The 16,083-nt window shown below is 63.7% G+C and overlaps 2 protein-coding genes across 6 annotated transcripts in view; both read right to left on the bottom strand.

Annotated features, from left to right (window-relative positions):
- Positions 1-151: 151 nt before the first annotated feature.
- On the bottom strand, positions 152-9,758 carry CCDC154 (coiled-coil domain containing 154). The gene is made up of 18 exons (XM_007181981.2): positions 9,731-9,758; positions 8,182-8,269; positions 7,848-8,093; positions 7,582-7,759; positions 7,348-7,394; positions 6,926-7,021; positions 6,452-6,575; positions 4,650-4,751; positions 4,449-4,577; positions 4,245-4,366; positions 3,769-3,895; positions 3,553-3,690; positions 2,418-2,537; positions 2,267-2,343; positions 1,760-1,877; positions 1,241-1,327; positions 763-950; positions 152-645 (listed from the first exon to the last, which is right to left on the bottom strand). Exons 1-18 carry the CDS (start codon positions 9,756-9,758, stop codon positions 564-566), a joined length of 2,097 nt encoding a protein of 698 aa, XP_007182043.2. The 3' UTR covers positions 152-563.
- A 98-nt stretch (positions 9,759-9,856) lies between these two features.
- Positions 9,857-16,083, bottom strand: part of CLCN7 (chloride voltage-gated channel 7) — a 29,160-nt gene continuing 22,933 nt past the window's right edge. For all 5 annotated transcript variants that reach the window (XM_057529511.1, XM_057529510.1, XM_057529508.1 and 2 more), the window contains 9 exons: positions 14,793-14,962; positions 13,472-13,523; positions 13,105-13,232; positions 12,833-12,918; positions 12,459-12,588; positions 11,833-11,892; positions 11,553-11,729; positions 11,209-11,289; positions 9,857-11,059 (listed from right to left, as the gene is read on the bottom strand). In XM_057529511.1, coding sequence (XP_057385494.1) covers positions 10,973-11,059; positions 11,209-11,289; positions 11,553-11,729; positions 11,833-11,892; positions 12,459-12,588; positions 12,833-12,918; positions 13,105-13,232; positions 13,472-13,523; positions 14,793-14,962 — 971 coding nt within the window. In that variant the 3' untranslated portion in view covers positions 9,857-10,972. The remainder of the gene's footprint in view (positions 11,060-11,208; positions 11,290-11,552; positions 11,730-11,832; positions 11,893-12,458; positions 12,589-12,832; positions 12,919-13,104; positions 13,233-13,471; positions 13,524-14,792; positions 14,963-16,083) is intronic.

Here is a 16,083-nt window from a genome sequence, read left to right as displayed (position 1 = left end):
GGGCAGGGAATGGGCAGGGGCCACCCAAGAGCTCTACCCACAGGAGGGAGGATGGGGCAGGAGCTGCAGCCTCTTGGAGGCAGTGGGCTCAGGGCGTCTACACGCTGGCAGTGGGCAAGCCACATTTCCTCAAGGACCAGCCCCCAAAGTTCCAGTCAGTGGTGAAGGGCAGCCCGCCACACTGCCCGCTCAGCTGGCCCCAGGGTGGCCCCTCCTCGTGGCACCTGCGGCAGGTGGCAGGGCCAGCTACCATGGGGGTGAGGGCTTTCTTGGAGGGGCAGGAAGGGGGTCACCGTCTGAGTGGCCAAGCTAACGTGCTGTTGGCTCCGGGTGGGGCTTGGGCCGCAGTGCCTGTGGGTGGGAGGCCCTGGGGAGCGGTGGGGCCTGGGGCTCAGCAGCCAGGACAGGAGCAGGGGTTCTGGGAGTCTAGGGAAGGTCCTCTTGGCCACTCCCCTGCCCAGGGCCTCCTGAACCCCTGGAGGGAACTCCAGTCTCTGACAGGCGTGGGGCGGGCATGTTTATTTCTGGGAAAGGGGCAGGGACGAAAGCTAGTGGTCGGGCTTCTAGCCGAGGGGCTTCTCCCAGACCGCCCTCGGCCTCCGCCGGGCCACCAGCTTCATGAGGACCGCTTTCCACTGCAGCCACCTGCCCAGAGACACGGCTCACGGCCTGGACCCTGCCTCCGCCCACTGCCCTCGGGGTCCGCCCAGCCCCGAACCGGGGCCTGGAGGGGGCTCTGGAAGGCGGCTCCCCGCTGCCCACCTCACGGCCTGATACACGCCCCAGTGGTTCACGGGGACCACCTCGTCAGGGGCCACGTCTTTGATGAAGAACTGCTGCCTCACCAGGGACATGAGGACCCTCCTGCTGCCTAGCGTCAGGGCCCAGGGGCCCTCCTCGCTCCACAGGTGCATCACGCTTGACCGCAGAGTGGCCATCTCCTCTGTGCGCTGTGGACGCAGGAATCAGACCAGAGGGGCGGGACAGCCAACGGGATTTATCTCCCTCTGGGCTAGGCTGGGCCTTATCTGCCCGGAAACTCTGATTGGGCCAGACACGCAGACAGACGGCTGGGCAGACCAAAAAGCTAGGGGGTGGCCAGGCTGGGGGTGGTGAGGGCAGCTGGGAGTCAGGCTCTGCACAGAGAAAGGCGGCCCACCCACAGGGCCTGGTAAGCCCTGGAGCTTGGGTCGGGGGGGCGGGGGCACGGCCAGGGCCCAGTTCAGGGGCCACCTCTCACCCGCTTGGTTTCTGTATTAAACTTGAGATTCTGGATGGTCTTGTTGTCCTGGATGCTGCTTTCCAACTTCATCATTTGGTTCTGAAACTAAACACGGCCCCCATTCGTGGGCACAGACGCAGGAAGTCTGCAGACCTGGGGGCGGCCCCCGCCCTAATCACTCGTGGCAGGAGCCGGCCTCCAACACATGGGTCCTCACCCCTCAGTGGGAGCCGGCCGCATCACTCAGCCCGATGACAAGGCGGGACCCGGCCAGAACTCAGGGCTGCTCTTTTCACTGACTGCGGATGCACCTCAGCATCTGGGGGCTCCAGACAGGAGCCCCAACTTGGTACTTCCAGAGGCTGATATGTGCAGAGCCACCCAGCAGGACGGCTGGTTCCATGAGCCTCGCCCCCCACACTCCCAGGGGGGTGTCCTGCATCTGAGCCTCCCTGGGTTGGGGGAGGTCTGCCCCTGTCTGAGCCAGCCCCCAACCGCCCCCCGCCCAGTGTGCCAGGCCCAGGGGCCCAGGGGTACCGTGGCCAGCTTGCCCTGGATCTCGGCGATCTTCCACCCGGGGTTGCCCTCTCTGAGCAGCTGCACAGAGGACAGCAGAGCAGCCAGCTCCTGCCTCATGGCCTCGTCCTCGAACTCTCTGTGAGCACAGGAGGCCGGGGCTGCCGGGCTCTGGGGGGCATCTGGGGGGTGGGGCAGCTGGAGGGAGGAGGCCCTGGGCAGAGCATAGGGTGCTTGGCACTGCCGCCCCGCCAGTGGGCACTGGGGGGTCCCCAGCAGGTGACAGAGTGAAAGGCTGCCCCCAGCAGGGGCCAAGCCCAAAGCGGGGCCAAGCCCAAATCTGGGCCAGGCCTGGGGTGGGGAGGGGTCAGGGCTGCCACAGGTGCAGGGGCTTGGGGAGGATGGACCACTGTCAGGAAGCCCTGTGAAGCAGCAGGGTCGTTCTGAGATGGCTGTGCCCTCCTGCGGTGGGACCAGCCCAGTCCCTGAAGGTCCTGCCAGGCTGTGACAGGGAGCCGGGGGCCTCACCTGGCTTTGGCCTCGGTGGAGATCTTGAGGTCTGAGTCACTCTTGTGAAGGATGCACCTGTCGGCGATGGCCTCTATCTAAAATGCGGAGCCGGTGGGCGGCTCAGGGTGGGCACAGCGGGGAGGGGGAGGCCACCCCAGCCCTCACCCACCTGCTGGGGCAGGATGTCCACTCTCTGCTGCACCTCCCGTAGATGCGCCTCGGCCTCCTCTCGACACCGGGCCAGGCCTTCCTGCCATCGCTGCTCTGCAACTCCCCACTCACTCTGTACCTGGGGCACGGACACCAGTGAGGGCTGGAACCCGCCCAGAGAGGGAGGGTGGACAGGCAGACAGACTGGCCCCACTGGAGCCATAGTCAGACCCGAGATGGCCAGACCCACGCAGCAGAGCTCCTGGAGGGCACAGGGCCCCTGCCTCAACTCGGAGCATGTCCACACTGACCGGACACAGCCCGGGTGGCCTGGCCTGGCATAGTCTGGGTGCCCCGGTCCTCCCAGGCAGGGCACCAGGCTGAGCAGAGCCACATCCCTAAGAAGGCCTGGCTTCACTCCCTCCCCTGAGCCAGACCCAGCTGCCTGTGAGTCGGCAGCGACAGAGAACAGGCAGCCGGCCTACACGCCCAGGATGGGGGACCCAGCCCCGCTGCCAAAGGGTGTATACCTGTGTTCACGGCAGCACTAAGGGCATCAGAAGGACACCAGCTCAGTGTCCATCAGCTGACAAATGGATAAGCTATGGTCCATCCACACAGTGAAATGTGACAGCCATAAAAAGGAAAGGAGCACTGACACATGCCACAAAGTGGATGAACCTCAAACATGGAACGTTCAGCGAGAGAAGCTCACAAAAGGCCACAGAGCATTTGATTCCATTTATACAAAATGTCCAGCACAGGCAAACCCAGAGAGACGGAAAGCAGACCAGTGTTTGCCAGGGGCTGGGACCTCTAATGCACGGGGTTTCCTTTTGGGGGGATGGAAAAGTTCTAAAAGTGATTGTGGTGGTGGCTGTACGACTCTGAATACACAAAGAACCACGGAAGTACACACTTTGAAAGGGGGAATTGTTTGGTGTGTGCACTGAACCTCAATAAAGCTGTTAGAAAAAGAGCAAAAAGAACCCAAAGGTGTAGGTTGCTTTGCTGGTCACTCAGTGGAGAACCCGTGTGGTTGGGGCCCTGGGCCTTGTGGACAGCTGTTGGGTGGGTTGGGATCCGCCGCCCTGAGGGGCAGCAGGACCCCTCCCATCTAGGTGCGGCTTCCCCGGGCTGCTCTGTGCACTCACCTCGCACAGCCTCAGGCTCAGCGTCTGCTTCTGCAGGTCCAGCCTCCAGCTCAGGGCCAGGAAGTGGTCACTCATGTCCTTCACCTGCCTGACCAGCTCAGCCACGGACACCTCCAGGGCCTGGCTCTTCTCTCGGAGCTGTGGGAGGCTGGGCTGAGTGTACTGCCTGCATAGGCGGGGAACCCTGCGGGCCCGGCCCTGGCCCTGCCGCCTCACCAGCTCCAGGGCACTGTGCATCTCCTGCTGGGCCAGCTCGCTGGCCAGCTGCATGGCCTCCAGGCTCTCCTGCAGGTAGGTAGCCAGCTCCCCGGCCCGGCTGTTCTCCAGCTGCCCCTTAGCATCCCTGGGGGTGGGTGCCACTGAGAGAGACTGTCCCTCAGCCAAGGCTGGCCCACCCCTTGGCATTGGGCCAGGGCAGCGAGCCCGGCTACTGGCTTCAGAACCTTACAGGTGCCCCCAGGGAGAGGATGAGGGTCATCACAGGGACCACCGAGACGGGGCTGTGTCCACCGCTGCCACTCAGAGCTCCCCCGCGAGGGACAGGCTCTGGGAGGGATGGGAGCCCCCCACTAAAGGGCAGCTTCTCTGCCCCAGGGCACCCCACTGGGCCTCGAGCCAGGCTCAGGACGTTGGGGTCAGGGGAGCAGGGCCATTCTCACCTGCCCTGCCTGAGGCCCCGCTCAGACACCCACCAGGCCTTCTGCTCGGCCAGCAGGATGTGGCTCAGCGATGCTTGGTTCTGACGCACGAACTCGGTCAGCTGGACCACAACCTTGTCCAGGCCCCGACACTGCTCCAGGAGGTGGCACTCTTCCTGCTGCCGGGCAGAGGCAGCCTGAGACCTGCCCAGCTCCAGCCGGGGCCCCGCCCGTGCCCGTGCCCGCCATGCCACCCACCTGCCTCTGCCCCTGCAGGGCCCGCGTGCGCTCTGCGTCCAGCTCCCGGAGTTGCTGCCACTTGCTCTCCAGCTCCTCCCGCAGGCTGCTCTCCGCCCGCAGCCGTGCGCTCTCTGAGGCCTTCATCCTCTGCGGGGAGACCCCGCCCGCCGTGAGCTGGGGAGAGGGGGACTGGTTGCCCTGCCGTCGGCAGGCACCTACCTTCTCCAGGGCCAGAAAGCTCTTCTGCAGGAAGCTGCATAGCTTGGCCTCCCTCTTGAGAAAGCGGAGGCTCATCTCCTCCCTGAGCTTGGTCATCTGGGCCTGTGGAGTGGGGGCCACATGGTCACCGTGCACCTCCCCATGGGCGTCCCCCTCGCCCATCCCCATACCCACAGTGCCATCAGGGACTTGCTGTTCTCCTGCCCAACCATCTCTGTCGGAGGGGACCCTGGTCCCGTGTGCCCTGCAGGGGTGGGCCCATCACACCTTCCTCAGGAAGGAAGGCAGGGCAGGCAAGGGCCATATGTCCCAGAGAGCCAGGCGCAAGGGCTGTGAAGGGTCTGAAGGCCACGCTCCACGGGCCCAGGACACACATGGTCCTCACAGTGACTGCCAGATCCCACCAGGGGAGGCGGCAGAGCAGCCATGGGATCATACCCCTGCCAGGAGCCCCGGGCAAGGAGGCTGAGTGTACATGTGAGCACACGCTCACACATGAACACACACTCATGCACGTGTGCACATCCCCGTTCACACGTGTGCATACACATACTGTCTGCCCTTGCCCTCCAGGCCCAGGGTGGGACCCCTTCTCTCTTCTCCCTCCATCAGCTCCTTTCCTGCTGCACCAAGGGTCTGGATGCAGGAGACGGGGGTCTAGGCCCACAGGCACGAGGCACCCTCTCCACGGCCACAAGTCCTAGGGCCGGGAGGGCTGCCCACAGCCCAGAGCAGGTGTGCCCTTAGCCCCCACCAGCCTCCCTGCCCCACGCAGGGTGACCCGGAGCAGGGCTCGGCTGTTTCTGTGAAGAACCAGAAGGCAGAGGTTTGGCGTTTATGCGCCACAGGATCTCTGTCATAACCCCTCAGCTTTGTGGTTCCAGTGCAAAAGCAGCCGTGGGCAACAGTAAACGAATGGCCATGTGCCGATAAAACTTTATTCACAAAACCAGGCAGCAGTGGCAGGGCGCTGACCCCAGCCCCAGGGCGCACTTGGGGAGATGCGGCCCAGCCAGGCATCGGGGATCCCGGGCCCCGATGTTGCCTGGGCCTCTGCCTCTCGATGGAGCCAAGGCACCAGCTTCCCACAGGGCAGCGGGAGGGGCACGCATGGAGCTGGGCAGCTGAGCTATGAGGGCAGCAGCTGGGGACGCGGCACAGTCCCTGGTCTCTATTTGCAGAGCTGAAGAGGCTGGGTCCAGAGGCGCCCCACCCTGGCCCCTGCCCCACCTTCTAGGCCACACACACCAGCCCGGGAGCAGGGCCACCGGAAGACATGTCTTCAGGAAGGGACTTCCACTTTGCACGGAGGGAAGCATTGAAGCTGGAAATGGCCAAGGAAGGGGCCTCAGGCTATGAGATTCTATTTCTTGATCTGGGTGCTGATCACATGGGGAAGGGGAGCAGTGGCCGCAATGGCACTCGTGCTAATGATGGACTTTCTGTGATGGAGGACGCACTCCACCTCAGCACAGCCAAATCGGCAGCCACCAGCCACAGGTAGCCACAGAGCACTGCGATGTGGCTCGTGTGACCAAGGAACTGAGTTTTAAATTGCAACATACAGAGCCACCCGCGGCCAATGGCCACCGTAGTGGACAGTGTAGGACTTGGGGGTCGGCCACCAGGTCCAAACACGTGAACGGAGCCAAAAGGAGAGCTGGGGTGAAGGAAGACCCCAGCAGTGGAGAAGATGTGGGATGGGGAGAGTTGGGGGTCTCCTGCACAGACCGTCTTGCTGGCAGCTTGCTGGCTGCTGATGCCAGAGCCCTGCCTGGGCCTGCCCCTGGCCTCCCGGGTACCTGCATCCTGGCCACCTCATGGTCCATCCTCTGGCTGGCCTCCTCCTGGCTCTTCTGCAGGGCCCCACAGGTCACCTCCCGGTCCCTTTCCTCCTGCTTCAGCTTCTCGGTCAGCTCAGACAACCTAGGGGCAACGGCTGCAGGTCACAGCAGCCCAGTCGGCCAGAGGCCTGATGGGGAGCCTCAGGGAGGCTGGTGGGGCCCTGGACACCAAATCCTTTTCAGGCCAGGCCTGCATCCGGGGGGCCCAGGCTGACCTAGCAGGAGGTCCAACCCTGCCCGGGTAAACACACAGAGAGGCCAGAAGCCCACTCTGTGTCCCCACCTGGGACAGAGAGAGCTAGGCTCCCCGTGAGCATGACTGACGGGGAAGGGGAGGGGGTGGGGACCCTGGGCTGGAGGGTCACCTGCCCTCCTTGAGGACTCCCACACGACCCCTCGGCGGGTCCAGATACAGCTTCCTGAGGGGCCCACCTAAGGCTGGCCTCCTGCTCGGCGCCCTTCCGCTCAGAGTCCTGGAGCGCCTGCTTCCTCTTGATCTGGGTCAGGGCCTCCCGGACCTCCACCAGCCTGGCACACAAGAACTGCTTCTGCCTGGGGCCTGCCCTGCCACCTCCTGGCAGCCAGGAGCAGGCTGGGCAGCCTTTGGGGTGGGGGTTCAGCCAAGGGGCCCAGCAGCAAGCCTTCTGCCCCTTTCCCAGGCTCCACAGCCTGCCGGGCTCCAGCAACCTGACCTTCTGGAGTTGGGCTGTGGATGTGTTTGCTTACCTGAGCAAGATACCAAATTGGAGGCAACAAAAGCCAGGGGCTGATGCCCAGGCTGGCCTGGCAGCAGCCGCTGCTTCCCCAAAGCCCCTCTCCCTCCTGTTAAGCCTGCTCCAAGGGTGCAGGGGTACCTCTTGTTCAGGGTCTGCATCTGGTTCTGGTTCTGCAGGCTGGGGAACTGCAAGGTGGAGGGGTGAGCTGAGTGCAGGCCAGAGGCCCTCCCAGCTCGACCAGCATGGACACGGGGGCCCACAGAGTGGGACCCGAGGCCCTGGCCTGAGCAGCAGGGGCTGAGTGGGGCTCAGGGTCCAGGAAACAGCTGCCCTGACACCCGGGGATGCCGCCTCCCAGCCGACGCGTCCCACCTGGAGAGCCTCCTTCTCGGGGGCCTGAGCCGCCTGCTGCAGCCTCTTCAGCTCTGAGTCCTGCAGCTGCAAGCAGGCGTGCACCTGCAGCAGCTCCTGCAGCAGGCTCAGCGTGGTGTGCTCGCAGCAGGCCTTGTGTCCCCGCAGCAACACCACCTCGGCCTGCAGGTCGGCCACCCTGGTGGGGTGAGGAACGGGCTGTGTCGGCTGCATGTGCGGGGCACTGACTACGTGGCTCCCCCGCCCCTGGTCCCCAAGGGGCTCACCACTGCTTCAGCTGCTTCCAGCGCTTGGGGGTGTCCTGCTCTGTGACCGAAGCGGTGGAAGGCAGGCAAATTGACTCATATCTCTCTGAGATCTCTTCCAGACTCAAGGGCTCGGAGCTGGCCAGCCCTTCCTCCAGGAGGAGCTCCAGGTCCTCCGGGGTGATGGTGCCCGGCTGGGAGGGTGGCGAGGTCCCTGATGAGGGGTTGCTGTCTGCTGGCTCTATAAGAAGGTACCTTGGGGTTTGCCTTTAGAGCCAATGGGGGGAGATGCTCGCAAATGGAGCCCAGGGTAACAGGGACCCAAAACCTTGCTGAGTGCGCCCACTGAGCTCACCGTGGCTCATCCCGCTGGGTCCCACAGCGAGGCCCAGCTCTCACTGTCCATGTAGGAAGCTCAGGCTCAGAAAGGTCCAGGGCCCCACCTGAGGACACAGCATTGGGCAGCAGGAATGGGACAGTGCCTGCCTGGCCAGCTCCAGATGGAGCGCCTAGGCTCTGAGGAGAGCTGGGGGTCAGGAAGCAAAGCCGTCCCACATGGCCCAGACCCTCGTGCAGGCTCTTGCCTGGTGGTCCTCCCAGCGCCGCCTCAACTCACCTGATATAGCTTTACCGACAGCCCTGCCTGTGGTTTTGGCCGTTGCCAAGAAGCCCTGGGCCTAGCACCCCACGGCTGCCCACAGCTGGACCCCAGGGCGGTTGGGGGAGGGGGGAGGGGAGGGCGGAGGGAGGCAGGAAAAGTCAGAGCTGAAGGCTCTGGGATCCAGGAGGAGCATGTGAGGTGTGAAGTGGTAGCTCTGCCCTCACATCTCTCCTTCCAAGACAAAACCAAGGTAGGCAGGGCAGCGGGTGCTCTTCTGGAACCTTCTTTTTCTCACCAGAACCTCCTGACTTCACGGCCCAACTGCCGGTGGAACCTGAGCCCTCAGCTTTCCCATTCCGTCAAGGCCTCCCCAACTGCCCATTTTTGGAAGGATCTGAGTGGGCACCACTTGGCCAGCCAGCAGGGGTGGCTGCTGGCCTGTCACGGGCAGGAGCCCCCTGGCCTGGGCAGGAAGGGAGGGAGGCCCAGGAGCAATCACTGGCCCTCTGGTCAGAGAACCCAAGCAGGGAGGCTGGAGCCCAGGACCTGCTGAATACAGCCAGCGCAGCAACCAGGCCGAGGGCACAGGGTGCCACAGGGGGACATGGCGTGAGCAGAGCCACCGAGAGAGGGTGCCGGCCACAGAGCAGCTGCACTGGTGATTTGAGCAACCTCAGCGAGAAAGACAGGTGGAGTGAATTTTAGCAGTCTGCTTTATTTAACCCAGTCCTAAAATATCACCCCCTCAACACATAACACCTGAGCAGCTGAGAACACAGTGCCTGCGCTCTCCCCACGCCGGGTCCTGAAGCCGGGTGCGCTGTGGGCTGTCTTGCTTCAGGCCAGCACTGACACTCGGGTGCCTCACCCCGTCCAGGTGGCCCTGCTCTCTACTGTTGCCCAGACCCGCCCACGAGGGCTGTTGGGGGGCTTCCCTGTGACAAGGTCAGTGTCTCACAGGCAACCCCTTGCCCAGGAAACCCGACGCCCCGCAGCCACACCACACACCTTGGAGCCCAGCAGGGCAGGGGTGAGGCAGGGCTGCGTGCTGACAGAGCGGCCCGTGTTTTGGGTGCACCTGAGCTTGCAGACAAGGATGGTGGCCAGGATGCAGGGGGAGGGAAAGAGTGCCTTCCCCGAGGGCTCTGCAGCAGCCCCAGGAGCAATGTGGACAAGGATGCAGTGGCCAGGAGCCTCCCTCCCATGGGTGTGGGGCGGCCACAGGTGCTTCCCCACCTGTGGGTGCCTGAGCCTCTCGCCTGCATCTCCCTCTCAGGGGTGTCCCCACTGGGGCACTGCCCACCTGCACCACACATGAAGGAGGGCCGCATCCTGGGTTGCCCCGCCCCCCAGTGGGCCTGTGAATCCTGGGAAACTGGACCGTGGTCCACGCTGGGTGGGAACAAGAAGCTGGCACCGGTTGTCTGGGTACAATTCCTTTATTTCTCCCATTCAGATCCCCACACTTAGACCCCTGTGCCCCCATGGAGGGCTCCCCTGCCAGGAAGAGGCCTTTCAAGGCCCCATCCCCTTGAAAGGGGCTAAAACCCAGGTGGAGCGCCCGCCAACCTACCACAAAGGCATCCACGGACCTCATCACAGAAGTGGGCTGGGGACGTGAGTCGCTTTAGAAAAAAAGTCCCATGGGGCACTGGGGACATAGGATCCCAAATCTGGCACTGCCCAGCCTGGGAGGGGTGTATCCCTGCTCTGGGCTTGCCAGCTCATCCCAGAAACAACCTGCCCCCAACACTGGAAGCAGAGCTGCCCCAGAACATCTCTCGGGGCTGGGGGTCCTCAGTGGCCCGTGGGGCCCCCGTGTGCTGAGAAGACCCGCCTTCCCTGTGCCGTCCACATGGGTGCTGTGATAGAGGCATGGCTAGACTTGGGGATCCGGGCCCACAGGAAGGTCTCAGCTCTCCCCTTTGGCCCAGACCCCGGCTCAGAGCCCACTGCACCAAGTGGGTGTGGCTTAGGGTGCACTGGTGTCTGGGAGTGCGGCTCCAGGGTCTGCTCTCCAGGTGGTCCTGCTCCCCCGAGCCCTCGCCTTCATGAGTCCAGCTTGTGTTCCTGCCCAGACCCCAAATCTCACGGCTGGAAACTGAGCTGAGGGCTGAGAGAGACAGGACCAGAGGCCTCTGCTGCAGCCTCGAGTCGCCCAGGCCTCCAGCTGGCGGTGCTTAGGGTGCACTGCTTCCAGGCAATGGGCCCGTCCTGTGGGCTGCAGTACTCAGACCCACAGGGCCCAGCCTGCCAGCTGTCACACGTGCACACACATGCAGATACATACGCACACTCGCGGTCTCTCAGAAAGAGAACAGCAGTTCTACAAACTGACTCCTCGAAGTCAGGAAACAGGAGGCTGGCGTGTGAAATCTTGGAGGGTGAGGGAATGAGGTCGGGGGGGGAGGGGAGCACTGAGAACACGAAGAGACCACATGTGTCACACGCTGGCTGGGCTGTCCCCGAGGTCTGGAGGACGCTGGATCCGCCGCTGCCTGGGGAGCGAGGCAGGCACCCCGGGGGAGGTGCCAGGGCCAGGGCCTCACGTCTGGGCCAGAGAGAGCTCCTCTAGGCCCCCCTTCCCAAGCCGGTACCTGGCGAGGTCCTTCCTGGTCACCAGCCCGACCACCTGTGGGAGCAAAGCCAGGTCATGGGATCCAGCGGGCTCTGCCTCTGTGGATGCCCCTGTCCTGCGTGCGGAGGACAGCATAGTCTGCGGGAGCCCTGCGGGTGGGCAGGCAGGCTGGTAGGCAGCAGGCAGTGGGCTCCCCCCATCACCTGATTGCAGTTGTCCACCACTACCAGGTGCCTGAGGCCCAGGGCCCGAAACAGCTTGAACACCCGCGGGAGGGACGCCTCCTGCAATGTAGACGCAGCCTCAGCTCGCCCGCCGGCCCCTGCCCCATCCCGGGACAGGAGCGGGGAAGGACCTGCCGCCCCCCTGCCACACCCCCGCCTCAGCCAGCACATCCTGCTCTGTAGCCACCCCCACCCTCCTACAGAGCTCGCCCCCCACCCCTGTCCGCAATGGCCAGTGAAGCCAGAACGCCGCCAGGGGTGGTGGCTGCATGAGGCTCTGGAAGTGGAGGTCAGGCCCCTGCCCCCCACCGCCCCTGCGGCACCTGGGGCACCGTGTAGGGGGAGGGGTTCATGAACTCGGAGAGGTCCATGGTGCACTCCCGCTCGTCCTGGGACACATGGATGGACTGTATGGGGGGGAAGCGCGGGTAGGCATCGCGGAAGTCCTTCAGCCGCAGCCGGCGCCGTAGCAGGCCCATACAAGAGCGTTCTATGAACACCTGCGGGGGCGGGGGGCAGGCAGTGGGTGGCAGCACCTCAGAGCCCAGGGCCCTGCCCGGCATCTCCTGCCACCCCCTTCTCCCACCACCCCCGACAGCCTACCTTGTGCTTGAGCAGGACGATGAGCTGGCAGCGCAGGATTAAGCCCTGGAGCCGGGCAGGCTGCACAAGAAACAAAACACCCTTGTCTGCGCGGGACCTGGGACTTGGGACCTAGGGCCCGCCCTGCCGGCTGGGCCAGAGGGGCCAGGCAACAGCACCAGGATGCCTGGGAGCTCCAGCCAGGGACCCCAGCGATGCTGGCTGCATATGGGCACTGGCCCTGCTGCAGGCATTTCACCTGCACAGGCTCACGGATCCCCAAACGCCCAGGAGAGGGAGGCAGGACCCCAATCACGAAGTGCCAAGAGACCATAGCATTTGTGGGGGTGAAAAGCAGACCGTGGCCCAGACGTCGCTGCACCATCAGGACCTCCTGACAGGCACAGCTGCGACTCCTCAGCTGGGGGTGCAGCTTGGGGTGTGACCACAGGACACACAGGCACATCAGTAACTACCCAAGCCGCAGGGACAGCGCTCACACGGACCTGTCTTCACAGCCGTGTAACCAGCAGAACTCTACCAGAAACCCCAGAGCAGGGCGTCCACGTTCACGGGAACCAAGCCCCCCAACATGCCCCACTCGCTGGCACAGATGACGAGCCCGGCTTCCTGCAGCTGGGTGGTACCTGCGTGCCATCGGCATCCTCCACCACGGGGAAGCCATTATGATTGGACGCCGTGCTGCTCAGCACATCCACAATGATGCCCACCTTCTCCCTCCTCCGCAGACAGGTGACTGGTGTGCTCATCACCTCCCTGTGGAAGAGCCACGCTGTGATCCCCCACGGGGCCAAGGGAGCTTCCCGAACAGCTCAACATGCAGGAAGTGGCCGGACTCAGGAAACCTGGAGACGAGGTGGGCCGGGAGCCCAGACCCCCAGGTACTGCCCCGGGGGAACCAGCCCTGCACCCACGTCCTGCTCCAGGCTGCCCCCACCAAGCCTCCCGGGGTGTCCAGCACCCGCCCCCCAGCCTGCGGGCCTGCCCCGGGGAGGGGTACCTGGCAGTGAGCGAGTGTGAAGTGACTGGGGCTTCCCAGTGCAGGAAGGGCACACTCTGCAGCTGGATGTGCATGTCGTACAGGCCCTGGGGAGAGGACGGGCATGGCCATGCAAGAGGCTGCTTGTGGGGCAGCCTCCACAGGGCCCCCTCCCTCGCGGCGGCCGCAGACCGCCAGTCTTTCTCCCAGCCTCAGGCTCCGAGGCCAGGGGCATGGGGAGGGGCCGCAGAGCGAGGGCAAGCAAGGCAGGCGGCCTCTCCCACAGGCCGCACCTCGATGAAGACATCCCCCACAATCTTGGCGGTCATCAGCACCAGCATGATGGGGAAGCCATAGGTCACGTTGCTAGTGGCCTCCATCATGATGACTGTCAGGCTCAGCGTCATCCTCACAATCCCACCTGCCAGGAGGCGGGGAGGGGAAGGGAGGGTTGGGGGGGCACGAGCCTCTGCAGGCTGCGCCGCCGGACCCTCCCGTGTTCCCCTACCGTGTTCCCTGTGCAGCTCCCGCTCTGTCCATGCAACCCTGTGTACCGGCCCCCCCAGATAGCACCAGATGGGGACAGTGACCCTGCCCAGCCACACACTGGGGGAGTGGCCCTCCTGACCTCCGGATGCCCATGCCGCAGCCAGCACTCACCCAGCTGGGCAGCTGCTCCCATCAGGGCGTACTTGCCGGGGTCTGCCCAGACCTGCAGGGAAGACAGAGGGGATGCTGGGGGGAAGTGGCAGCCAAACCCACCAAGATGCACTGACAGCACTGGGCCCAGGAGGAAATCCTACAATTTACACAAAAAATGGTCTGCGGCAGCATCACCTGAGTTTGTAAATACCCTAGCTGTGCCCGCTCAAGGATGCACTGAATGAACTCTGCCACCTGCAGAACTCGGCAGCCTAAGACAGGAGGGTGCACACTACGGCCGGGGCGGGGGGGGGCACCCCGCGTGTGTGCAGTGACCAGAGTCCGTGCACAATGCCTGCATCACACCAGGGAGCCTAAAAAGGAGTGAAAATCAGACTCGTGCTACAACATGGATGAGCCCTGAAAACATGGTGCTCAATGACGAGGACAGACACAGAAGGCCATGAAGTGTGATTTCATGAATCTACAACAATCAGAAGAGGCACATTCATGGAGGCAGAAAGCTGACAATGGCCACCAGGGGCTGGGGAAGGGGGACACAGACGTGACTGCTTAATGGGGACAGGTTTCTTTTTGGGGTGATGAGAACATCCTGGAACTAAGCAACGATCACGGTTACACAGCTCTGCGAACAGGCTAAAGAGCCACCCAACCGTTCACTTACAGAAGGAGGGAGTTTATGGCAGGGGTCCCCAACCTCCGGGCCGTGGACTGGACCGCACAGCAGGAGGTGGGCGGTGGGCAAGCGAGTGAAGCTTCATCTGCTGCCCCCCATCGCTCGCATTACTGCCTGAACCATCCCCCCACCCCCATCCATAGGAGCACTGTCTTCCACGAAACCGGTCCCTGGTGCCAAAAAAGGTTGGGGACCACTGGTTTATGGTACATGAGTCATGTATCAATTAAAAAAAAACCAAACTAAACTAAAAACCGTGTCTGTAAGGAAACCTGGGACACATGACCTGGACCCAGTGAGGGGAGGCTTGCTGTGCGTCTCTTACAGTTTTTTAAAGTCTTACTTGAACAACTAAGATGCAATTAGAAGACTCACAGAATAAAGACCAAGGAGCCCACGGAGGCAGGTGGGAGGAGGAAGCCAGGAGGCAGCTCCGGGGCCAAGGCCTGGACACCGCACGCCCAGGCCCCAACTCCTGCACCTGCCCCGTCCTTCCACACCACGCTCTCTCCCAACACCTGCACCCTCCCTGAAGGCCACACGTATGCACAACCCCTGCTCTGGCCCACAGTGGCCCTAGTGGGCACCGGGAACACCGCCCCTTCCTCCCAGCCCAGCTGGCCCCTAAGATCCCCCACTCACCGCAGCCCCGGTGAGGTAGGACAGGGAGATGCCAAAGAGCCGGCCCCAGGCAGCTCCGATGAGCAGGGATGGGATGAAGACACCGGCCGACACCGTGAGCCCGTAGGTCCAGCAGGCCAAGAAGAAGTAGACCAGGGTGAAGAGGCCGAGCGTCATGGGGTTGTAGGAGCCTGCGGACAGGGCGCTGGCCAGGGCCTGCCACATGGACTCAACCCCGGGCGGAGCTGCCTGCCCAGCAGCCCGTCACAGCCTCCTGGTCACACCCAGACCCCCAGAGTCACCCCCTTCTCAGAGGCCAGGGTGCCGGGTCTTGGGGGCCCAGCACTCAGAGTGTGAGCACGGCAGCCCAGCGGGCAGGGCAGAGGGGAGCTGGGGCCACCGGGGCCCAGAGCTGCCAGCAGGACGGTGACCTGGGCCAAGGGAAGGTGGCTGCTGAGGTCTGCATGGAAACGGGTGGCACTGAGACCACCAGGGGTCAGGGGAGGGTGGAGGGAGGCCATGGCCGCCACGGCCACCACCCTGCACCAGATGACTCCAGAAATGGGAAGACGTCACACAAACCCCAGAGCCAGCACCCCCAGGGGGCTTGGAGACGCCTGTATGGCCCGCTCAGCATCTTTGGGGGCTCGGCCTCACCCACGTTTAAAAGCCTTTCTGTTAAATTGCGTGAACTCCCGCAGCACGTGCACACACACACACACACAAACACACGCATATGCAGATGTGACAACCAGGGAGTTCCCAAAACTGGCATGACAGGAAACAACTAGAGCCACAGACAGACGGGCAAGCGCATCGCAGCAGCCACTCTGGATCTCGGGGGTGTGCCCCTCCTCCCCGACCCCACCCCGTGGAACCGAAAACAGGGGAAGTGGAAGCAGGTCTGTGCCCAGTCTGAGCCTGTTTGTTATTAAGAACGTGAAGCTGGGCGAGGCGCCTCACTGGTATACGAGTCACCAGGCTGTTTTCTGACTGAGAGTGACCTCTGCGAGCAGCGCCAAGAAAAACTCATCCTGGGAGGTGAGACTGTCTTAATGAATGACAGGACGGCCTCCAGGGAGGGAAGGAGACGTGTGGGGAGCCTGGCTGGGCCCCTCCCAAGCACTGGCCACCAGCCAACCCCAGGTTGCCAGCCCCCGCGCTCCAGTGCACCCAGCCCTGCAGGGAGGCAGTGGGGGCTCAGCCAGAAGCCATCAGCCAGGCCTGGACCCAGTGTCTGTGGGCCGGCTGCAGACCAGGCCAGAGGGGACAGGCCCACATGGGGACCTGTGGCTGACAGCACAGAGTGCAG

This window comes from Balaenoptera acutorostrata, chromosome 15, assembly GCF_949987535.1.
Source record: "Balaenoptera acutorostrata chromosome 15, mBalAcu1.1, whole genome shotgun sequence".
Classification (NCBI taxonomy): domain Eukaryota; kingdom Metazoa; phylum Chordata; class Mammalia; order Artiodactyla; family Balaenopteridae; genus Balaenoptera; species Balaenoptera acutorostrata.
The sequence above is the reverse complement of the archived record's forward strand: the minus strand, read 5'-3'. Positions and strand labels throughout refer to the sequence as shown.